This window comes from Typopeltis vanoorti, chromosome 22 (assembly GCF_054136105.1).
Source record: "Typopeltis vanoorti isolate ZY-2024b chromosome 22, IOZ_Tvanoo_1.0, whole genome shotgun sequence".
Lineage (NCBI taxonomy): Eukaryota > Metazoa > Arthropoda > Arachnida > Uropygi > Thelyphonidae > Typopeltis > Typopeltis vanoorti.
The window spans coordinates 5,465,904-5,491,989 of record NC_143570.1 but is presented as its reverse complement, the minus strand read 5'-3'; the positions used below and the strand labels follow the sequence as shown (position 1 = coordinate 5,491,989).

The 26,086-nt window shown below is 36.6% G+C and overlaps 1 protein-coding gene across 1 annotated transcript in view; it reads left to right on the top strand.

Moving 5' to 3' along the window:
- Positions 1-26,086, top strand: part of LOC150094128 (cytoplasmic dynein 2 intermediate chain 1-like) — a 193,168-nt gene that overhangs the window by 13,499 nt on the left and 153,583 nt on the right. Inside the window, exons 3-4 of the mRNA XM_090412407.1 lie at positions 12,344-12,452; positions 23,081-23,153. Of these exons, the coding sequence (XP_090268533.1) occupies positions 12,344-12,452; positions 23,081-23,153 (182 nt within the window). The remainder of the gene's footprint in view (positions 1-12,343; positions 12,453-23,080; positions 23,154-26,086) is intronic.

The following is a 26,086-nucleotide window of genomic DNA, read 5'->3' as shown; positions in this document are numbered from 1 at the left end:
GCATATCAAAAGTTCCTGGCAAATAAGTCAGCTTGTGCTCTTAGAGAATACAGAGACAAATGTAAGAAAGCTAAATACTGTGTAACACTAGCTAAACAGAAGTTATGGGAAGACTTTGGTAAGAACATAGAAAATGAATATCAAGAAGGTTTTCTGGAGGTTGTTGAAGAAGCTTAGAAATGCAGGAAAGAGCTGTAAAAGGAGTTAGAGATGATAAAGGTGACATGAAAATGGGAGAAAAAGATATCCTTGAAGTATTGAGTAATTACTTCGAAAAATTGCTAAATGAATCAAGTAGCGATGACAGCACAGTGGCAAAAAACAATGACCAGGCAGGAATACATATCTGTACTTGAAGTAGAAAAAGGCATTAAAAGCCTGAAATGTGGAAAGGCAGCAGGAGCAGATGATATTCGACCAGAAATGCTGAAGTATTGAGGTATAAAAGTCTTACAGTGGCTGCACTGCATAGTTCAGAACGCCTGGACAGAGGGACGAATTCCCGATGATTGGAGTAGAGCTCTCATAGTATCCATATTTTAAAAGGGAAATAAAACTGAATGTGATAATTACAGTGGTATTTCCCTACTGAGTGTGCCTGGTACGATTTATGTAAGTATACTTGAGAAACGGTTGAGAATAATTTTGGAAAAAAGCTTGCTGAAGAACAAGCTTGATTCAGGCCAAATAGATGCTGTCAGGATCAGATCTTCATTTTACGACAAACAGTTGAGAAATCGTGGGAATATAACAAAGATCTGTAGTTAAGTTTTGTCGATCTGGAAAAGGCATATGACAAGGTGCCAAGAGAGAAGCTATTCAGTATGCTACAGTTATTTGGTGTCAATGGGGCATTATATCAAGCAATACTTAGGTTTTTATTTGAGTTGTAAGTCAGCATTTAGAATTGTGGAGTACAGGAAGATGGTTTAATGTTAAATCTGGTGTGAGACAAGGATGTACATTATCTCCTCTGTTATTCATTATCTGTATGGATCTCATTATGAAGGAAAGTGGTATTAAACATGATATGAAAATTGGAGATGTTAATGTCAGCTCTTTGCTTTATGCCGACGATGTTATACTTCTAAATAAATCCGCTACAAGTCTGCAAGATTCCCTCAATAAATTGAATAACTGTTGTAATAGATATGGTATGAAGGTCAGCAATAAAAAAGACAAAGACAATGAAAATAGGCAGAATTGTTGAAAATGTCAACTGCATTGTGAACGGAGAACCTATGGAACAAGTAAAACATTTCAGCTAACTTATGCACGATTTTTAGTGAAGATGGTAAATTAAATATGGAAATAGACAACAGAATCAACAAAGCTGGTATGGTAGGAAGTGAATAAATGAATAAATTCATATGGAATAAGAGAGAAATTATTCAGAACACTAAATTAGCTGTATACAAGACAGTGTTCAAACCAGTTTTAACTTATGGATCTGAGAGCTGGGTCAGAAATAAAACACTTGACCAAAGACTAGAGACCGCAGATACGAGAGTCCTGAGAAAGATTAGAGGCGTGAACAGATGGCATCAATGGCAATATCATAATAAAAATGAGGATATTAGGAAAGAACTTGACATTGTCAGCATCCAGGAATGCGTTAGCAGAGCTACCGGTAATCTCATGTGGTCATTTAAACAGAATGGACGAGGAAAGATTAGCAAAACAAATGTTCTCTGCCAGGTTGGTAGGAAAACGACCCAGAGGAAGACCAAGATATAGGTAGATTGATACGGTACAAAGTGCCTTAGACAATAGAAATATAAGATCTGATGATGTTGTAGTCTTGACAAGTAACAGACTGATTTTGAGGAAAATTGTAGATAGGAAGTTAGTAATGATGTAAATTTTTCATGTAGTACTATCATGTCCTGTACACCCCTTAAAGGTACATGGCAGGAATATGATGATGATCATATATCATTTTTGTTGTTTTTATTAAGGAGAGATCTTGCATGGCGTCCTACCAGAAGTCATGGGACACATACGGATATATATATTGCTTGGAAGGAAGGAAGTCAACAGACTTCCCCATGGCTAAGGTGCATCGCGTCCTTGTAACAAGTCACGTGCTTCTATCCAGTATTAATTGAAAGAATATGATGCTCTCATGTCATTGCAACTGAATCCAAGTGAAATAGCTCTGTGAAGGGAACTGATGGAGTTTCAAAGAGGCATTGTGATAGGATGCCGTGTTGCATACGAACGCAGATTATTGGCAATTTAGGTCATCCCAGGTCAAAATTGATACCCTACTCAGATGGAAGTGTAGGGAGCCAACTGCAAATGCTTTCCACAACGAATTACCACACTTACTGAAGGTAACCGTAAGATGCTGTGAAGGATAATATGTAAAACCACAAATCAGCATCAACTGGAATATGAATCTACACAAAACCAATCAGAACCAAGGCTCACAACATGAGTTTCTGTGATAGGATCACAATATCAAAGTCCCACATTACCTGAACCAACATGCTGCATCTTCTTCAGTGGTGCAAAGAGCATGCACAGTGGGATACAGAAGCTTGGAAAGCTGTGTTATGAAGCAACAAATTATGCTAAACTCTCTATGGAATAGATAGAGGGTGTGGCAGATGCCCAGTGAATGTCTCTTACCAGAGTGCAGAACCCCATTTATGAAATTCGGGGGTGGTGATATAATTGTATGGTCCTGTTTTTTCCTGGTTTTGCCTTGGACCTTTGGTTACGGTGCCATGAATATTGAACTTGGAAGTATTTGAGCATTCTGGACAGTGAAGTGCTTCCTAATTTATGGTATTTATAAGGAACTAAAGGTTGTCTTCTTTTAGCAAGACAGTGCACCATTTCAGAAGTTGTGCTTTAACTGCGCAGTTTGTGGATATGAACTTCACTGGACTCTACAGAGCTCTGATCTCAACCTTATCGATCATCTGTGAGATGAACTGGAGCATTAGATGTAGTCAAGGGATGTCCACTCCACAACATTCCAAGACTTCATTACATGCGTACAGGAAGAATGGTCCAAAATTCCCATTGATTGCTATTGTACGCTTGTGGAAAGTATGTCTCATAGGATTACTGCAGTCATCACAAGAAAAGGAGACCCTACATCTTATTAAGGGTGCACCATGGCTGTTTGTTCCTCACACTGTGGTGTCTGTTGACTTCTTTCCAGTGTGTGTTATGTGAATCTCACTTAGGAAAAGTTGAACATTACTACCAGAAACCCTACTCTAGAAATCACACATGATAATCTTTTAAAGTACTTCAACAGTACCATCTAAAAACATTCACAGACATTCATGTCTGCAGTGAGATTAAAACCTATGGCTTATTGGTTTGAATGTGGATGCTCAGCTCTATCCACATATGGACAACCAGATGCACATAAAATTGACAGAAATTATCATGTGTTGTTTTTCACAATACTTCAGTGCTTTATGGAATAATCTACTAGTTTTCTCATAGAATGGTGATGGTGTTATGTAACACTCCTTTAAAGCACTGGTAATTCCATTAATAAAGAAATGGTCTCAACCATGTCTTAATTCTGTGTTCTGCTTTATCATCGGTATTCTTTCAGATTCAGTTGGGACTCTGTACTGATCACTACAGTGTTGCAATATTCTATGTTGTTCTCTTCAAGCTATGTGTTTACAGTCATTGCATTGTGATATGCTGCTGGAAAGTGTTAAGGGCTGGTACCATAAATTCACCATAAAATAAGACAAATTCATTTGTTTAGAAAATTATTCTGAGATCTAACAGTTATGATTCCATGCACTAATTGGGACCAGTTGATCTAAGCCATATCATGAGAAGTATCCCATATCACACTGTCACTTCCAAACTTCATTAATGGCAAAATAGGACTTATGAGGCTTTATTCCATTCTGGTTTGTAATTAGTGGTAAATACATGTATATGTGGCCATATTTTTCCTGTCTTTTAGTCACATCACTTATATGTATTATTATTAATATTGCTACACTCTCTTTCCAAAAGGAAACCGAACTTTTCGAAAATAGAAGAAACTAGTGGTGCCATCTGTTGTATTTTTGTTGTCGAATGCGGCAACCTTCATTAGTGTTGTGTCAACTTTTTATGACATTTGTTTCATTAGAAGCCAAGAGTGATAGTGTGTTTTGACAAATGGTCGGAAAATGAGTTTCAAACAGAGAGCTGCTAATGTGTTAAACTTGGTAAAAGTTTTACCGAAATGCATCAAATGCTTCAAAATGCATACGGTGATGAATGCTTATCCCGTACTCAAGTTTACGAGTGGTTTAAGCGATTTCAAAGTGGTCATGAGACACTTGAGGACGACAAACCGGGCCGTTCAAAAACTGGACTGAGCAAAGTTAACATCGAAAAAGTGTGTGATTTCATTAAAGAAAACCCGAAATCGTCCGTCCGATTGATTGAAGATGAATTGGGGATTCCAAAGTCAACTGTGCACAACATTTGACCGAGAGTTTGGGCCTTCGTAAATTGAAATCGTGATTTGTTCCCCACAAGTTGACCAATGACCAAAAAATGTATCGAATTGAACACTGCAAGAATCTCATTAAAACTGCTCGTAAGGACTCAAACTTCCTTGAAATGATCATTACTGGTGACAAAACGTGATGTTTTGAGTATGAGCACAAAACATAGTGCAAGACTGCTCAGTGGAGACCACCCAGAAGAGGGGCATCCAAAAAGAAGTCACTTGGAGAAGTCAAAAGTAAAGACAATGCTGATTTGTTTCTACGATCCCAAGGGCATTATCCACAAAGAATTCATTCTGCCTGGCCAAACGGTCAATGCTGAGTTTTATATTGAAGTTTTGAAGCGATTGATAGAGAATTCGTCGTGTACGGCATGAATGTCGTCAGGGACGCCCAAGGGTATTTGCTGCCCATGTGCAAACTTTTATAAGCCGCCCCTTAAAAAAAATAACTAAAAGAAATTGCATGTAGCATTTACTACAATAAATAAAATAACAATTTATGCTAACCAAAAGTTACATGTCTTATTAAAAACACAATACATAGTTTCGTATAGTTATTTTTAACATTTTTTCAAAAACAAACAAAAAAAGAACAACAATTATTTCTTAATATAAACAAAGATTAATTGCACATGCCTTTTTGTAAAATTTACTTGACGTGATTTTTTTGTAGCAAAATCATTTATTATATCCTCCATATCTAAATTAGTAGCAATTTGATGTTCTATGCTAATAAGACTTAAATTGTTGAGTCTATCCTGTGTCATTGTACTGCGTAGATGATTTTTTATAATTTTCAGCTTTGAAAAGGATCTTTCACCAGTTGCAACAGTCACGGGTATTGCTAAATAAATTCTTAGTGTTATTGACAAATTGGGGAAAACACTGAGATCATTCGAAAATATATACTCAAGTACCGAAAATGCGTTCACATTCAGATTAAGATAGATTAAAATATTTTCTATTTCCTCACATAATTCCAAGGAGTTTATATCAGAATCTTTACCATCTGTCAATTTTATCTCCAAATCTTTTCAATATTTTAATTTTTCTTTTTTCTCCATTGGTTTTAATAAATAAATGTCATTTAAAAATCCAAAACATCATTATGTTCTTTCGATAATGTAAATCTTTCATCAAGTTTTGAAATAGCTATATCAATTATAACTAAATAAAAATTGACTTTGAAATTTTGTTCTTGCGATTCAATAACTTCATCTTCACTTTCATATGAGAATAATCTTTTTGTTTCCGAGGTCTGACTATTGGCATACAAGGAAAAATTGGATTACAATCCACTGTATTTGCAATTTCGGTTTTCCCCTAACATATTTTTAAATGCCTCATCTGTTCTACAATCCTTTAAATAATTTTTTAGGTCTATCAACATTTTCATTATTGTAGACATAATTACTTCTGGTTTTTGCATCAAATTACTTTAATTTTCGATAAGATTTGGTGCCATATAACAAGAGAGCATATGAATTTGAAAGATTTAATTTTTAATAATAATGATTCAGCTTCATTCCTTGTGTTGCTATCTCTTGATTTATCTTGATATAAAATGTATAAAGCATCATATATTTTTTCTAAATTATAAATTAAAGCTTTTACAGCGTCTATGCAGCTTGAACATCTCATATCACAAACTTTTTAACAGTAAAACTTGGGCATACCTCTTTTAAAATTTACCAACAATAGGCTGATTTAGAAAAAAAATTATATTTCCTGAATTAATGAAAAAAATTTGCTATTTCATACGAAACACTTACAGCATAATTTACAACTAGATTAAGCATATGAGCGGCACATAATACGTAAAACGCTCTCGGATTCATATCTAATATTCTCTTTTGGAGACCCTGAATTTTGCCCTTCATGTTTTCCCCATTATCATATGCTTGAGCACGTAAATCGTAAAGATTTATATTTTCTGATTGCAAAAATTCTACAACAAAATTTGTTAAACCTTCGCCTGTTAAGTTAGTAATTGAATAAAATCCTAAAAAGTGTTCCCTGATTTCTTTTTTCTTGTTGTCATTATCGAGTTAAATAAATCTTACAACAATACTTAAATGATTTTTGTGAGATGCGTCTGGAGTGGTGTCTAAAATGATAACATAATATTTATTTAATTTTAGCATTTTAACAATATTAGATTTTATTTATTCTCCTATTATTGAAATTATTTCGTTTTGCATTTTTTCGCCTAAATAATGTGGCATTTTGTTCTTATCGGTTTGTATACGACTTATATGATCTGCCATTACATTATCGAATTTTGCTACAGTTTCTATTAATTTAAAAAAATTACCATTGCTATCTTCAAAAAGTTTATTACTTTTTATTATTACTCTGAAAGCTAAATTTTGTCCTGCTAAAAATTGAACTGTATAAATAATCCTTTCTATTACCGATTTCCAACGATTTTTTTCTAGTTTTATTAATTGTTCATTTACCGCATCTATTGTATTATTATTTATAAGTGACTTTTTTAAATCGATCCATGACTCGTAACATTTGATATGTGCTTCACTTTTTTCATGGCGACTAATGTTCTCGATGAATGTTGCCAATCGCAATAACCAATTGCATCATTGAACGCATTAATTTTATCGTTAAAAAGTTTACAACAAAAACAATATACTGAATTTTTGCATTTAGAATACAATAACCAATTTCTATATCTTTTCGTTATTACTTAAACGTTTATAGTAATAATCTGCTGAAAATGATCTGTTTTTTTCATCTTTTGGAAAATCAATATCATATATTTGTTTTGGTCCAACATCTATTAGAATCATTTGGAGATTATCTGTTATTTTTAAAGGCCACTTTTCTGGATCATCAAAATCATGCTCAAGGATACAATTCATAAGTGTTTTCAGTTATTATACTTGTATTGCACACATTTTTGTTACCTGTCTCTTAACAACTCATTTGGTTCACCGAATGAGTTGTTAAGAGCTTCAGAAGTGAAAGATGAATTTTCTAAGCATCATTTTTTAGCAGCTATAGAATCTTCAGTTAAATGTATGGCAGAAGAAGAATCTTCAAAATTTTCTCGAGCAACTGAAGATTTGTCTGTACATGAAGATATAGATGCAAAATAATTGGAAATAGGAGTCATAAATTTTTTTACATTTTCTTCTTTCTGTGCTCTTCATTTTCGATGTTCTGCTCTAGAAAATCTTTTTCTTCCATCTGACATCTAAAAGTAAGGGTTGTTAATAATATTATATTAGTTAAATTTTACGATGTAGGATATACCAAGAAATGAATATTATTACTATTAATGATTATACTGCATTGTATAATCCAAATTAGATATTAGCTATATAAAATAAATATTTGATATTTATTTCTTGCCACCCAGGTGCAATGCACCATTTGCACCCTTGGATTGGCGTGGCCCTGAATATCGTGATGCAGGCAGCTGGTGGTCACTTTTGCACGATAATGCACCATCTCATCGTTAGAACATTGTGAGACAGTTTTTGAGCAAAAACCAAGTTTATGTGTTGAATCACTCGCCATATTCACCTGATTTAGCACCCTGTGACTTCTTTCTCTTCCCCCGACTTCATTTGCCAATGAAAGGAAAGCGATATGACACCATTGAAAATGTTCAAGCAGCAGTAACCACGACCCTCAACAGTATCCCAAAACCGATATAAAAAAACTCAATTAACGAATTAATTGATTGTGCCAAACGCTGTATCGAAGCTGAGGGAGAGTATATTGATTGAAATAAATAATCTGAATAATTATAATTGGCCTGTGTTTTATTTTTATCAAAAGTTCAGTTTCTTTTTTGGACAGAGGGTGTATATGCAATAGGAACGAAAAAAATTTAATTGTTTTTTCAGAATGTAATAGTTTAAAAATCACAAATTCATTCTTTAAGCATAAAGACTGATATAAATATACTTGGTCAGCATGTGGTTTGCAGACAATTATAGATTATGTAATAGCTAATGAAAAACTTGCAAAATTCATTCTAGATACAAGAGCATACCAAGGTTTTGAATTAGAAATGGACCACTTTCTTCTTGTTTCAAACCTAAGATTCCCACCTCAATGGTTAATGAGAAAAGTCCATTCATCTGATCAGAGAACCTTTTTTAAGATTGGCCTTTTAAATGATCCCATAAAAAAAGAATTAATGAAAAAATAGAAAATATAAACTTAGGAAAAACTGTTGAGGAAGAATGGAATAACATCAAAACAATTATAACAGATGCAGCCAATGAATCACTGGGAAAAAAGAAGAAATGGTGGAGAAGAAAGAGAATTAGAAAATGGGATGATCAGATTGTCCAAATTATTAATGTCTCATGAAGGCAAACACATTGTTGGACATTTCAAAACAATGAAGAGACAAAAACATGACATAAAAACATTGCAGATTTCGGCTTATCTTTTTATCATCGTCAAATTCCTGCCATGTACCCTCAAGGGGTGTACAGGATATGACAGTACTACATGAAAAAATTACATCATTACTAACTTCCTATCTACAATTTTCCTCCAAATCAGTCTGTTACTTGTCAAGACTCCAACATTATCAGATCTTATATTTCTATCGTCTAAGGCACTTTGTACCGTATCAATCCACCTATATCTTGGTCTTCCTCTGGGTCGTTTTCCTGCCAACCTGCCAGAGAACACTTGTTTTGCAAATCTTTCCTCTCCCATTCTATTTAAGTGACTATACCACCTGAGATTAGCTCTGCTAACACATTCCTGGATGCTGACAATGTCAAGTTCTTTCCTAATATCCTCATTTTTAATATGATATTGCCATTGATGCCATCTGTTCACACCTCTAATCTTTCTCAGGACTCTCATATCTGCGGTCTCTAGTCTTTGATCAAGTGTTTTACTTCTGACCCAGCTCTCAGATCCATAAGTTAAAACTGGTTTGAACACTGTCTTGTATACAGCTAATTTAGTGTTCCGATTAATTTCTTTTTTATTCCATATGAATTTATTCAATTGACTTCCCACCATACCAGCTTTGCTGATTCTGTTGTCTATTTCTATATTTAATTTACCATCTTCAGTAAAAATCGTGCCTAAGTAGCTGAAATGTTTTACTTGTTCCACAGGTTCTCCATTCACAACACAGTTGACATTTTCAATGATTCTGCCTATTTTCATTGTCTTTGTCTTTTTATTGCTGACCTTCATACCATATCTATTACAACAGCTATTCAATTTAGTCAGAGAATCTTGCAGACTTGTAGCGGATTTATTTAGAAGTATAACATCATCCGCATAAAGCAAAGAGCTGACATTAACATCTCCAATTTTGATATCAGGTTTAATACCACATTACTTCGTAATGTGATCCATATAGATAATGAATAACAGAGGGGGATAATGTACATCCTTGTCTCACACCAGATTTAACATTAAACCATCTTCCTGTACTTCCTTCAATTCTAACTGCTGACTTACAACTCAAATAAAGACTAAGTATTGCTTGATATAATGCCCCATTGACACCATATAACTGCAGCGTATTGAATAGCTTCTCTCTTGGCACCTTGTCATATGCCTTTTCCAAATCAACAAAACTTTAATACAGATCTTTGTTATATTCCCATGCTTTCTCGACTATTTGTCGTAAAGTGAATATCTGATCCTGACAGCCTCTATTTGGCCTGAATCCAGCTTGTTCTTCACCAAGCTTTTCTTCCACAATTCTTCTCAACCGTTTCTCAAGTATACTTGCATAGATCTTGCCAGGAACACTCAGTAGGGAAATACCTCTGTAATTCTCACATTCAGTTTTATTTCCCTTTTTATATATGGGTACTATGAGAGCTCTACTCCAATCATCGTGAATTCGTCCCTCTGTCCAGGCTTTCTGAACTATGCTGCAGCCACTGTAAGACTCTTATACCACCATGCTTCAGCATTTCTGGTCAAATATCATCTACTCCTACTGCCTTTCCACATTTCAAGCCTTTGATGGCTTTTTCTACTTCAAATATGGATATGTAATCCTGACTGCATACCTGGTCAGTGTTTTTTATCACTGTGCTGTCATCACTGCTTGTTTCATTTAGCAGTTTTTCAAAGTAATTACTCCATACTTCAAGGATATCTTTTTCTCCTGTTTTCATGTCACCTTTATCATCTCTAATTCCTTTTACAGCACTCTTTCCTCCATTCCTAAGCTTCTTCAACAACCTCCAGAATATTTTGCCACCTTCTTGATATTTATTTTCAATTTTCTTGCCAAAGTCCTCCCATGACTTTTGTTTAGCTAGTTTTACACACTGTTTAGCTTTCTTACATTTGTCTCTGTATTCTGTAAGAGTAAAAGCTGACTTATTTGCCAGGAACTTTTGATATGCTTTCTTCTTTTTCTTCACTGCCTCTTTAACTTCCTGTGTCCACCAGGGAGTTCTGATTTTTTTTATCCTTGCACACAACCTCACCACATGCCTCTCTGGCAGAATCAATCAATGTTTTCTTCAGAGTTTGCCACTGAATCTCCAAGGTTCGATTCCTGTTCTCAAACTCTTTCATTTTTTCTTCAATAATCTTTGTGTATTTTAGTCTACAGTTCACATCTGAGAGCTGCTCAACTTTTATTCGCTTTAAAACTTTCTTACATGTGTTTCTTTTCAATATGAAATTCAATTTTATCCTGCTCAAGACTAAATAGTGATCACTTCCAATTTCAAATCCTCTGTACACTCTGGTGTCCTGCACCAGGGAGAAAACATCACTATCAACAATAACATAGTCAATGAGACTTTTCTTATTCCTAGCCTCTTCTCTCCATGTGAATTTGTGCACATTTTTATGTTGGAACATGGTGTTAGTAATAACAAGTCCATGTCCTGAGCAGAAATCCAACAGATATTTGCCATTATTATTAGCTTTGCTCTTTTCTCCAAATTTTCCCAAAATATTTTTGTATGTCTCACAATCATTTCCTACTCTGCTATTTAGATCCCCAACAAGGACCAACTTTTCCTTTTTCATTGTGTCAGTTGCTTTTTCTAAAGCCTCAAAAAATTCCTCCACTTCTACCTTAGTAGAACCTTCTGTGGGACCATAGGCACAAATAAGTCGCATTGTCCAGTTCCCCATTCTCATATTTGCCCACATTACTCTACTTGAGACTGACTGCCATTCAAGAAGATTAGCCTCGTATTTTGTGTTGAATACTATGGCTTCTCCTTCTTTTCCTTGATTGTCATTGCCTGAATATAACATTTTGTATTTATTGCTCAGAAAGATCTCACCAGTTTTGGTCTTTTTTGTTTCAGTCACCCCTATTATGTCGATCTGGTACTTATCTAATTCCTCAGCTAGCTCCATTTCTTTGCCATTCAGGCTTCTTACATTGATAGTACCGATCTTTAACTCTGGTGATGTTGAGTTGGGGTTTGTTTTCAGATTTGTTCCAGTAGCTGACTTTTCGCTGTTCACCCTGGTTCCCTGGCGAAAACAACGGGGGCCTTGTTTAACCGGGCGACGCCCCAGCCGGCAGTAAATTTTGTCATGTTGTACCATCATTTTCTATTTTGGTTTAACCAATAAGAATACAATTTGGTCGGCTAAATCCCAAATTGCCAGCCCATCCTCGTTCGTTCAGTATCAAAGTAGATACCCAACAGGGTGCACCACGAGAAGGTGAGAATTGGACATTAGGTCAGAAGCCCTGGTCGGTTCTCCGCATTCCTTTAAAGGCTATGTGGAGGTCTCCTCTCAGTTATACAGCTTTGACCCTTAAGCACCATTTATCTTTTTATATATATAGAATATATATATATATATATATATATATATATATATATTTTTTTTTTTTTTTTTTTTTTTTTTAAGATAGATGGATCTCTGTTGCTCTGGGATTTGCAAGAACCAAAGTCATGGCATTACCAAGTCACTGTAGAAGATATGGAATGGACACTCAGATCACCAACTTATAATACTGGTTTGTGAATTTATGTATATGTAACTTTTAAAATGAGCCTCTCTTTTATTGCTTATATTCCTTAAATGAATTCTACCATTTCACCTTATATACAATAAATTTGTTTTTTTTTTAATGCCATTTTGACAAAATTGTTGCTTGTTGAATGACATGACTTACAATAAGGCAAGAAGAAAAGATTTTGTTGTAGAAGAATGAAAACAGATGTTAGTTCTCAGCCAGAAGTAATTCATTTAGTTGGCTTTATCACTCTTAAATAGCCAACCAGATGTGATAATATGCACATCATGTAAGACATTCAGCTCTTCATTCACAGTTAACCAACCTAAACCACATAAATTTATGTTTTGTTCAACTAATTTATTCTACAAATTACATTTCTTTTAGGTGTTCATAATAAGAGGAAATGCGAATACTGGCCCATATTATCTAATGTAACTATAAAGTGTAGTTTATTTATGTATGAGTATTATATTACAGTTCAACTTATGTCATGTTAAACATCTATAATAGTGATGTATTTTAGATGGTTGAACCAAGAGTTATTGGTAAGCTGAAATCATTGATATTTACTTTGAATGTTGATATATCATAGCTGGAAATATTGACGAAGGACTTTACTGCACTGGAATTTGCTATATTCAATTTGCTATGCTTGCTGGCCTGTTTGGCTGAGTGGTTAGTGTATCCGCTCTCTGGCGAAAAGGTTTTTTGGTTCAGATCCTGCTGTGGGCAGTGATGTTTGTGATTGTCTGTGAAAATACTAGTGGGTGGTAGATGGTGTTGGCGTAGTTGCAGTTCATTGTAGTTGGTGGATTGAGTGGTGGAGACAGAGAGTTGTAGAGTAGATGCCCTCCCTCGATGAGTCTTTGGACTCACTGGAGATGCCACGTAATAATAACAATAATTATGATGATTTCAAGACCTTTCAGTGCTTTGTTACATTGAGTGAGTTCATTATTATAGCATTTGCTCTAGTAAGAGTTGACTGGAGGTTACATCTGTGAGCCCAAATTATATTTAGTGTGAATGATGACTGATTGCTTTTCAGTGTTTGAGGAGAGTGACAGAATTATAGATGCAAGCACTGATAAACAGTATCTATTGAAACTTATCTATTGAAGTACATGATGGCTGGACAGAAACCAAGTATATGCAAATGACTATAGATTTTACAATCTCTTGCCTATAAAGTTGTATAAAAATTATTATTATTATCATCATTGTTTTGAATTTTCATGGAATCGCAAGACTTGATGTGAGAGGCCTATTGTAGACATCACGGTCTGTCATACTCCTCCTTAAACCTGTTCACTTTCTACATGTTTATCACCCTATCAGGCAATTCCATGGTCCAGCTTCTCTTCACACAAAAAGCCACCCAGCCACTTATTTACCACCTCTTTTTGCAACCTACAGGGAATGTCCCTTTTCATTCTTTCTTCCCTTAGTTTTATACGAAAAATCTCCACAATGTCAATGCTATAAATACCTCTGAACAGTTTAAATGTCACCTCTTTGTCTTCTGTCTGCCCTCAATCCATCCTCATAACAGTCCTGATATCAAGTGGATATTAAATCGAGCATTTTTTCAAAGTCGAATGTAGAAACTATGAAAGTTTCATATGAAATTTGACCAGAGAGCTTACAGGAATACACTCGCCAACATTTGAGTTGCCCTAGTGTGGACCTTATAGAAAACATGATCTCTTGCCCAAGCATCCATATAACCATATAACTTCAATAAAAGTTGAAACTGGTCTGGGTAGCGACCCTTCCCATAATGCATAGCATTATACATGTCCGTAAGGATGTGTGCTTTGCATTATGGGATACTAAGGCAAGTGATGTGAGGTCATTAGCTTCTGTATATGAGTTGTCCTGGAAATACTTGAGCACAAACTTTGTTTGCTTACACTTGGATAAAGGATTAAAGCAAGTATATAATTTCTTCTTAAAGTATATAATATCTTTAATTTGTAGTATAACTGAATGGAAAACTTCCAACAAATATGAAGGACTGTTGGAAGAAGTGAGTTGGAGAGTGAAAATAGTTAATATATTACATATGATAGAAATGAATTAAGAAGAAGGCTATGATGACAAATGATTCAATGTGCAGGCTATATGGAAAGAATGATTCTAAGTATTTGGATGTGTGGAGTGAGTTTGAGGGAAGATTCAATTTGTATATGAAGGATGGCCTACACTTGAATACGTTTGGTATCAAGAGTCTGGAAAAGTTATTAATATTTATGAGACCTAACAACAGAGAGTCATGGGAGGAATATGCATTATAATGGAAATAATAAGGTTCAAAAATTATTGTGTGTCAGTGGTGGTTTTAGTTAAAGATATGACTCTTCTGCCTCTGATTCATGACAGTGATCATGCTGTACTGACTTGGGAAGTGGCTGCTTCTGGATATTCTGTTCAGAAAAGGTTATACGCTGTACTGCTAAGAACAAAATCATGACCGTTTCTGTTTCATGGTATAATTTACTAGATGGAAAGGATTTAAAAAATACTTAAAAGTTACAATATTAAGAATGTGTCCCTAGATTTCAAAGGATAAATGGAAGTGAAATTGATGTGTAATCTTGTTAAGCAAGAGATTCGTAAGAAAAGATAATGTGAAAGAAATACTATGTGCATAAGGATGATATCAGTTATGAAAATTATGAGGAATAGGCCAGAAGGTTATAGCTGTTCTATAGAAAGCTGAATATGAAAATCAAGCTGAAGAACCAAAAAAATCTATCATTATGCTGCAAGTAAAAGAAGGAATGAGTATGAAAGAATAACTCTGCATAATGCAGATGGAATGCATTTGACAGATACAGAAGAGATTGTTCAGCTAATGAGTGTCCATTTTGCTAAAAACTGCCAACCTTGGTGAATGCAACATCGAGCTCACTGCTACCTGTACACCAGATGAAATAACTTGGGTGTATAAAGAGAAACTATAGCTGTTGCACAAACTGAATAAGAAATTGGCAGTAGGAATTAGTTGGATATCGCAACAGATGCTAAATAAGTGTTCATCAACTGGAAGTTCTTTATAGCGGGCTATATAATTTGAGCCTCTGCACAGGGAAGATTCTACAGGATTCAAAAGAAATGTATGATAATTCTGTTGCACAAGGGTGGTGCAAAGCTGTGTCTAACTATTGACCTATCAGTATATCTGGGAAGTGGTGAAGATTTTGGAAAAGTTAGTAAGAGTTCATATACCGAAATGGGTTGACAGAGAATCTGTGTTTTGCAAACAGCATAGGTTTACTAAGGGAATGTCATATTTGAGCAACCTTGCATTTTATAATAATGTTACCTTTCAGCTATATGAGGAGGATGGATACACCATAATACTTTTAGACTGCTAAGGCTTTTGACAGAATGCAGCATGGAAAACTGTTGCATAAATTGGAGAATATGGGATTTTGTTATAAAATATTAGCATGGACGAGAGGATGGCTGATTGCCATATCAAAAAGTAGTATACTGAAGAAATTATTTTACAAGATTTTCCAAGAAAATCAATGAGGCTTTATTTAAGGCGTTCCCATTAAGATCCTTGGATGCCGTCAAGTGTCATAGATGGAAAGCTAGTTACAAAGCCTTACTTCAAGAAATGACAGCCCATCTGCCACAGGTAGGAACAGGTAATATCTCTTGTCCCTGTCTTTCCATCTTCCAGCCACCATCCTGCTGTTGAAGAAGAGGCTTTGATTCTCAGACTGACATCATCTCTAGATGATCCTCCTCTTTCAGAATATAATTATCAAATTCTTAAATATCTCATCCAGACTCACCTTCTGGGAATGGATATCACAGATCAGTTAAATGACTACCTCCATGCTGAATTCTCTGAACACTTCATGCCTTGTCAACATCAGCCTACGTCTCATTCTACAATGACTTTGTCAAATAGGAAGCAGAGGAAGAGGAGATATAAAAAAGAATAGAGGCAATGTGCCAAAACCATCCTTGATGGTGCTTCCCCTCCACCTCTAGCAGACTTACATGATAATTTTGTCAAATTCTGGAGTACAGTCTTTTCTGCTCCACCTCCACACTTCCTTGATTATGATATGACCAACCTACAATATTGAGGTCCATTCCTGCCCTTCAAACATACCAGCCAGTCTCCATCCAGGAGATTAAAGCAGCTCTTCCATCCAATTTCTCTGCCTCCGGACCTGATGGCTTTCCTGCATCTAGGCTTCGGAAGGTACCGTTGAAGATACTTCAAGACTTAGTGGACATTCTCCTTTCCAGTAAAGTAATACCACCATACTTACGTGCTTCAAGAACTATCTTCATTCCGAAGAAAGAAACTTCAAACTGTGCATCAGACTTTAGACCTATTACCACCTCCCCTGTGTTACTTAGACTCTATCATAAAATATTAGTTAAACGACTTCAGCAACATATTCAGCACGATTATAGACAGAGAGCTTTTGTCCCTTCGGATGGCTGTGCCGAGAATATATATCTTCTTTCTTCTCTTCTCTCTGATTCCTGACGCCACCTTAAGCCTCTATATATGGCGTCGCTGGACCTCCAAAAGGCCTTTGATAGCGTCTCCCTTCCTGCTCTCCTTTGAGTGCTATTCGAAGCTTTTCTATTAATGTAGAGAAGTCCTGCTCTTTAGCTCTTGTCCCCTCTGGTCGTGACAAGAAGCTTAAGGTCGAGACTATAGAGTTTTCCCTGCACTGGAGGCCATTGCATGCTTTGACCATCCTGTAAGAGTAGAGATACCTCAGTATTATGTTCACCTCAAAGGGAAGGTCTTCTGTCCCTTCTATCCTAGAAGCTGGGATCGCACCGCTTCTCCTTTCCTACTACCTCCTACCTCACTTTTACCACAAGTTGGTGCTTGGTAGGACATATATCTCGGTACTGTCCTGAATGGACAGGGCTATCCGTTCAGCCTTGAGATCATGGCTCCGACTGCCGCCTGACACTCCTACTGCATATTTCCATGCGAGGGTGAAGGATGGTGGGCTTGGGGTTCCATCACTTAGATGGCTGATCCCAGGCCTATGGCTATCAAGAATTGTGCAGTTAGAATTATCTTCTTCCCCCATCTGCAGAGAGGCTTTCTATAGCTCATTAATACAAGAAGACTTTAGGTGGGCTAAAGGCTGGTCCCATTATCAAGGTACTTTAATCAAGTCAACACATGCAGAACACAAGATGAGGATCAATGCCCTGCCTACTCGAGCCCGCACAGCTCGATGGGGTAGTGACGACTCCAACTGTAGGGCTGGCCACTACAGTGAGACATTGTCTCATATAGCCCAGTGTTGCTTCTGCACCCATGGGGTCCGCGTGAGGAGGCATGATGCCGTGGTCTCCATTCTGAACAACTGCTTTAAGAACAAAGGTTGGGAGACTGGGGTGGATCCACATTATAGGACCTCCACAGGTTTGCATAAGCCAGGCTTAGTGATTAAAAGAGGTGGTGACGTTTGGGTAGTTGATGCCCAGGTGGTGGGAACAGGGTGCCCACTAGCCTATAGCCATAATAATAAAGTAAATTATTATAAAAATAACCCAAATCTAGTTATTAAGATACGGGAGGAGCATGGGGCAACTCCGAGGTTTACCAGTGCCACCATCTCTTTACATGGCATATGGAGTGCTGATAGTTATAAGGCCCTAAAACAGCTTGGGCTTACGCAAAAGGTTATAAAAGTTCTTTCCTTGAGAGCCCTACAGGGCACACTGGTGGCATGGCGTTGCCACCAGAGAATGACTACTATGATAACTCGAACAGGCATAGGGTGAAACACTTGTAAAGGCTTAGGCCTATATCAAGTCTGGATGAAATGTCTGGACGTGATGTAAGGGTAGTACTGCCCATAAACAGTACAAAGATTAATAAAATAAAATAAAAAATGTAAATATGACCAGTGGTATACCACAGGTATTAATCCTGGTCCATTGTTATTCCATCTTTACATTAATGACATTGAGGAGGATTTGACAAATAATGCAAAGATAGTCAGGGAAATCAGGAATGTGGCTGATATGTTGTACTTGCAGAATGATTTGAATAAGCTGGAATTGTAGATATGTCAAAATGCCTATCAGTTGAATGTTAGTAAATGTAAAGTTATGCATTTGGTGTGATGAGATGTTCAGTGTCATATTATATTGGTGGGATTATTGCTAAAAGAAACTGTGATGAGGCAAGGGATCTTCAAGTTTTAGTAGATCAAAGGCCATTAGCAAAGACTCCAAATACAACTCAGAGGATAATTACAATGCTGAAGCAAACCTTAACATGTAAAGACAAGGCTTTGATAAGACCTCACTTCGACTATTGTGTGTATGTCTAGTCTCCTGGTTTCTGTGATGATTCTGATACAGTGAAGAGAGTGCAAAAAAGAATAAAAAAGAACTCTCACTAATAGCCAACACATTATCACAAAATGGATATCCTCAAAACATCATCAAAAAATATCTATATGGTGACAACCCCAGACAAGAAGAATCACACTCCCAGCACATTTCTACTGTAGTGATCCCTTTCATCAAGTCAATTTCTTATCAAATAGCCAGAATACTAAGAGCCTACAACATCAGAGGGGTCTTCAAACCAACCACCAGCATCAGACAAGTTTTAGGATCCTCAAAAGATTAGGTGCCTTTCTACAAATATCCAGGAGTATATTACATTCCTTGCTCCTGTGGTCTTGCCTACATCGGACAAACTTCACGGAGTTTAGAAATCAGACAAAAAGAACATGTTGGTGATGTAAACCACAACAGAAGTATCTCTTCCGGCTTAGCACATCATTTCTGTACATCTAACCACACGATAGAGTGGCAAAACAGCTCCATGCCATATCTGGATGATGACTACAGACATCGTTTATTCAAGGATTTTATGTTGGAGGCTTAATGGATTTTTTTACAACACTCAAAAAGAATTAAAATAGAATTTAATACTTCCTATATTTCGTCCTAGTCACTAGGACATCTACGGGGATTACAGAAACAATTAATGTAATATGCACACAAAAAAACTTACAATACTAAGCCCAACCACGTGGGTGACACTAAAGCCCTATCTAGGTGGAGCGCCCTCTAAGGGCGGTAGTAGGTGGCCTGGAACGTAAGGTGGGACTTCTGGTGATGAGTGTTTCCCAAATCTTCGGAAGCTTAATGCAACCGTATTTATTAAGATTTGGTTGGTTTCTGAGAGCTGCTGCTGTTTCTAAGAAAAGTCTCTCTTTCTCGAATTTGCTGTGGTGGAGCGTGGTGGTTTTCTTCCATGATAATCTGTGGGTGGTGTCCAAAACATGGTCAGCCAAGCCTGAATAGCCATAGTTGTGTTTAACGATGTACGACTTGTGTTCCTCCAGGCGGATGCTGCTGATCTGCCTGTCTGTCCAAAGTAACGCAAGCTTACAGGAACAGGGTACTTTGTAAACTCCAGGCAGAGAGAGAGGAGGGAGCTGCTCTTTCGTAGAACGGATAAGGGTAGCAAGTTTGCGGTAGGGCTTATATGCTGTGTGTAGATTATACTTTTTTAGTATCTTGGTATCTGCCTGTGTGTGTGGGTTTTCTGTATACAGTGAAGGCAAGTGAAAACCCACACACACAGGCAGCTACATTCACTAACTCTCCCACCACCATCCCTCGCAACAATATGGCATCATTACAACTCTTACCAAGAGAGCCCACAATCTTTGTTCCAGTGGAACCGCCCTCACTACTGAGCTTAACCACATACACAGAACTTTCCTCTCCAATGGCTACAGCGAACACAGTATCAAAAAAATAATCAATTCCTCCCCCATTTCCCGTCCCTCTCGTCAACAAGATTTTAAAAATGCCATCACCATATCCTACATCCGTGGCACTTCGGAAAAAATAGCCAAGATACTAAAAAAGTATAACCTACACACAGCATATAAGCCCTACCGCAAACTTGCTACCCTTATCCGTTCTACGAAAGAGCAGCTCCCTCCTCTCTCTCTGCCTGGAGTTTACAAAGTACCCTGTTCCTGTAAGCTTGCGTTACTTTGGACAGACAGGCAGATCAGCATCCATCCGCCTGGAGGAACACAAGTCATACATCGTTAAACACAACTATGGCCATTCAGGCTTGGGACACCCACCCACCATGTTTTGGACACTCACCACCCACAGAGTATCATGGAAGAAAACCACCATGCTCCACCACAGCAAATTCGAGAAAGAGAGACTTTTCTTAGAAGCAGCAGCAGCTCTCAGAAACCAACCAAATCTTAATAAATACAGTTGCATTAAGCTTCCGAAGATTTGGGAAACACTCATCACCAGAAGTCCCACCTTACGTTCCAGGCCACCTACTACTGCCCTTAGAGGGCGCTCCACCTAGATAGGACTTTAGTGTCACCCACATGGTTGGGCTTAGTATTGTAAGTTTTTTTGTGTGCATGTTACATTAATTGTTTCTGTAATCCCCGTAGATGTCCTAGTGACTAGGACGAAATATAGGAAGTATTAAATTCTATTTTAATTCTTTTTGAGTGTTGTAAAAAAATCCATTAAACCTCCAACATAATGTCCTCACAGTACTTAAGCCTCTACACAAGAAGTTTATTCAAGGAAGCCACAATAGTGTTAATAACCGGTGGAAACCTCAACAGAAATCAGGGTGTAATCCTAAACAGTTCGTGGAAAAACCTGATCCTCTCTCTAAATTAATCTGAACTACAGCTAGCCAGTAATCACATTACACGTTTACAACAAACACGCATGCCGTGATAATGAATAAGAACAATAAGTCCTCTCTGTCATGCGAACGTGTAACCTTAGCTACTAGTTGGTTTACAATGTTTTTTATGTTCCTTTCAATTTGCATTTACTATGTAATTACTTAGGTTAATTATTAACCTAAAGAAAACAAAGTGCATGATTATATCAAAAGAACCAATAAATAAGAAACTGAACATAACTGTTAACAAAAAGAAAATTGAACAGGTTCAGTCTTTTATATATTTGGGACAAATGTTTACAGACAGAGGAAATTCCCTTAAATAAATAAAAAGAAGAATAGGGATAGCAAGAAAAGCCTTTACTGATATGAAAACTGTTCAAGATATTAATATAGACACAAGAAAAAGATTAATAAAATGCTATATCTGGTCAAGCCTTCTCTACAACAGTGAAACTTGGACTCTAAATAAAGAAGCAGAGAAAAAATTAGAAGCTTTCGCAATGTGGACCATCAGAAGAATGTTGAAAATAACATGGAAAATGAAAAACGAAGATGTTTTAAAGAAAGCAAAAATGAAAAGAACATTAATGAAAATAATTAAAGAACGAAAACTTAAATATTTTGGACATCTAACCAGACAAGAAGGCATTCAGAAATTAATATTAGAAGGGAAATTGGATCAAAAAAGAGGGAGAGGTACACCCAGGAGAATGTGGTTCGAAGACATTAAGGACTGGACTGACTTGAATTACCAAAAATGTTCCAGAGCAGCAAAAGAAAGAAAAAGGTCCCATGACATGGTTGCCAAACTCCTTCTAGGAGATGACACTTGAAGAAGAAGAAGTTTTTATGTCTCCGTAAATGCCTTGAAAAAGCCAGATAGTTTGCTGGCGAAACTGGTAGGCTCTAATGTAGTTTTGTTTTTCGTAAATGGTCAGTAATTAATAAATAAGTTTGTATTTGTAAAAAAGAAAGTTAAAAATTATATTATGGAATACAGATTATGAAAACCAATTGAGAATTTGTGGACTGCAGACTATTAACAAACTATTAAAAAAAAAAGAAAGAGGGTGATGATATGATTGTGACTTACAAAATGGGGTCATACAAGATAGCAGTAGATGGAATTTTTCATTTTATGGAAGGTGGAGAGAGGACAAGAGGTCATTTGTTAAAGTTATGAATGAATGAATAAATACCACAGAGAAGAGAGTGAGAGCTAGATTTTTCTCTCATAGGAATGGTTGCATGATTGGAATGGATTGCCTTTGGAGGTTGTGAGTGCAGGTAGTGTGAATGAATTCAAGGAAAGGTATGACAGCTGGTGTGGGTGATATGTAGCCTCTCTAAATGAGTCCCTGTCCCCTGGCAGTGTCTCTCTCTCTTAATAATAATAATAGTAATTTTCATGTTGTTTTGTGTTCTTTATGTTTGGTTCCTGCCAGGCCTTCATGTTCTACTGTCAATTTGTGATTTCTCATCATTTCATTTATTCTGTGATTTCCTTTCTTCTATTATTTTACACGATTTCCTTTCTTTTATTTTCCTTTTTTTTTTCTTTCTATTTTCTGCTTTTTTTTTTACTGTTCAGTTTCATGCTATTTCCTTTGTTTCATAGTGTGTGGAACAGTTTTTTTTTGGTCCTAAATTCACTAGAGTGAACCCTGCACTATACAATACTATTTATCTTGTCCCCTGTATGAAACTCAAGATTCTAGTATATATCTATACTAGAATCTTGAATTTTGTTACAATATATCTTTTAGATTATTTTATCTAAAGCTTTATATATATATATATATATATATATATATATATATACCCAAGGTAAAATACTTTCTACACACACACATATATATATATATATTTAAATATATAATTGTATCAGAAAGCATTTTATAATTTTCAGCTGCAGTCTTTAGAGATGAAAGTCATAATAGCTGTGTAGTTTCTATTCATCCAGTAGTTCATCAGCAATCTAGGTTTGTAATGTTCATGCATTCATTTATTTGTTGTAGTTTTTGTTTATATGTACATGTATATATGTAACAGAAAAATGGAAATCACTTGTCATATGTCTTTCAGAATATAAATGTGTGTTTCTTCCTGTCTTTTTCATAAAGGTGAGCTAGCCAGTCTCACATGTGGCAGGGTTTTGCTGCCAGAAATCTTACAAAACAAACTGGTCTAAAGAAAACATTAATAGATGGAAAACACTGGCTTCGTAGCTTTAGTGGTTTCAGCTCTAATCTGAAAATGAAGCAGCCATCTCTTCCCTGCAGATCTCTTTTTAGTGTACATATAATCAATCTTTCTTTTGAATGTACAGTATCAAAGAAGATCTAACATGAAACTTCTTTGATACTACAGTTGGAGTGTATTTTGCAGGAAATGCAGTGACAAAAGACTGCAGCAATTGCTAATAAATAATGAGCAGCAGTTTTGAAGGTGTTATCCTGATAAGAAATAAGGAGTGAAAAGGAATGAATCATCATTGGAGTGAATATATTGAAGAATGATATTACTGAAATTCTTATGACTACATCTATGTACAGAAATCAATTGACCTGTGAGTGAGTTATACTGTGTGCTTTCTCCTGCTTATACCTTGCCAAGTGTTCTTTGCATTATGGCAGTAATTTTCTGACTTTAGCAGTATCAGTATTACATCCAAGCTTCTATAGAGTCCACATATGACCACATACTACAATAACTATTGTACTTTGCTGTGAAGGCATTTAGCATAATAGAATTTACCACCCACTCTGGTGGTGTGTATTCAAACTCATTCACTCCCTTATCATGCACAAAAAAAAAAAAAATCTCCTGTTTCATTTTTTTACTCACATGATCTGATTTGTAATATATGTATAGTTTCCAAGGATTATTACTTGTTCTCCCATCACCTTTTAGCTTTTGTAATAATTCCCCTATATCTATCTGATATGCTACTCCACTAACATGTGGCTCAATAATATAACCTCTCCTTCTCCTATTTATGAAACTCTACAGACCACATTCACCTTAATCTGTCCTCATACTCAACATTTCAGATTTCTGAGGCAATTTTAATTATTCACCTCTGCACTCTCTCTCTCTCTCTTTCTGATGTTGCCAATATAACCAAGCAACCAGACCTGTGTACAAAAATCCAAATGTAGCCTGATTAGTTTTATACATTGTAACTGTTATCTTCTTATTTGTATGAGGTGCATTGAGAAAATAAGAGTCCAGTCAAAAATTTAAAAAAATTGGTAGAGAAGAAGAAAGATTTATAATACACTAAAATATCTACATACAACTTTATTTTTCCACACAGTCGCTATTGACTTCCAGGCATTTTTGGTATCGGGGCACTAGCTTCTTCATACCCAGATCAAAAAAGTCTGCAGGCAGTGAGTTCAACCGCTGAGGCATGCTGTTTTTCAGTTGCTTATCTCCTTCAAAAAGTTGCTTTATCTCCTTCAATTGCTTATCTTCTTACCTCCTGCTGAGAAGTGAGCCACTACTTCATATGTAGAAGCAAGAGGTGGTCATTGGGTGTGAGGTTTGAAGAATGATATCATTACTGAAATCAGGATGCAATTCTTATGACTGCATCTATGTACAGAAATCAAGTGACCTATGAGTGAGTTGTACTGTGTGCTTGGTCCTGCTTATACCTTGCTGAATGTTCTTTCCGTTATTATTATTATTATTATTCAGGCCTCCATGGAGTCAAAAGACTCATCGTGGGAGGTCCTTCCTAAGAACATAAAGTCTGTCAAGACTCATCGAGGGGAGGTCCCCCCTAAGAAACACAAAGTCTATCATACCACTCCTTAAACTCATTGACCGTTCTTGCTCTCACCACTCCATCAGGCAATGCATTCCACGGTTCAACCACCCTCCATGCAAAGAAACCACTCTTCACACTATTGCTCACAGTTTCCTTTCGTGACTTCCAGGGATGGCCTCTTGTCATCACTCCTTCCCGCTGTTCAACCAAGCGAAAGAACTCCCCAGTGTCAACCCTGTAACCACCTCTCAACAGTTTAAAAGTCTCAATCATATCACCTCTCCTTCTTCTATCCACCAAACTCTGCAGTCCACATTCCCTCAGCTGATCCTCATAACCAAAATTGTACAGTCCTGAAACCATCTTTGTCATCCGTCTTTGTACCTTTTCCACAGTTAATTTATCCCCTTCAAATCCTGGTGACCAAATCTGAGAACAATAGTCCAAGTGTGGTCTGATCAGAGACTTATACAACGGAATGATTATTATTATTATTACTACGGGCTACTCCAGGGAGTCCTTAGACTCATCGAGGGAGGCCCTAAACATCATGTTCACACAACTGTTCAACATTCTCACAGTATCTATCATACCTTGCCTTGAACTCGCTCACTGTCATAGCACCCACAACAGACTCTGGCAGCTTATTCCACTCATTTACCACTCTAAAAGTAAAGAACCCAGCTCTAACACCCCTGCTAACCACGCTCTTGCCCAGCTTCCATGGGTGTCCCCTAGTTCTCCCACCACCAGTCCTGACCTCAAAAATATCCTCTGAATTAATCCTATAGAATCCTTTTAGCAATTTGAATGTCTCAACCATATCTCCCCTTTTCCGCCTATCAACTAGTTTCTGCAACCCACAAATCTTCAACCTGTTCTCATATGGTTCATTCCATAGACCTGCTATCATCTTAGTCACTCGCCTCTGGATCCTCTCCACCTCCTTCCCATCAAGAAGGAACTGAGGTGACCAAATCTGGGCACAGTAGTCGAGATGAGGTCTTATCAGGGCTCGGTACAGAGGTACAATAACTTGCTTGTCTCTGCTCGTCAAGGTATTTTTCAACAACCAAGTGAGTTGATGAGCTGATTTAGCTACTTTCGCAATGTGCCCCCTAAACTTCATCTCCCTAT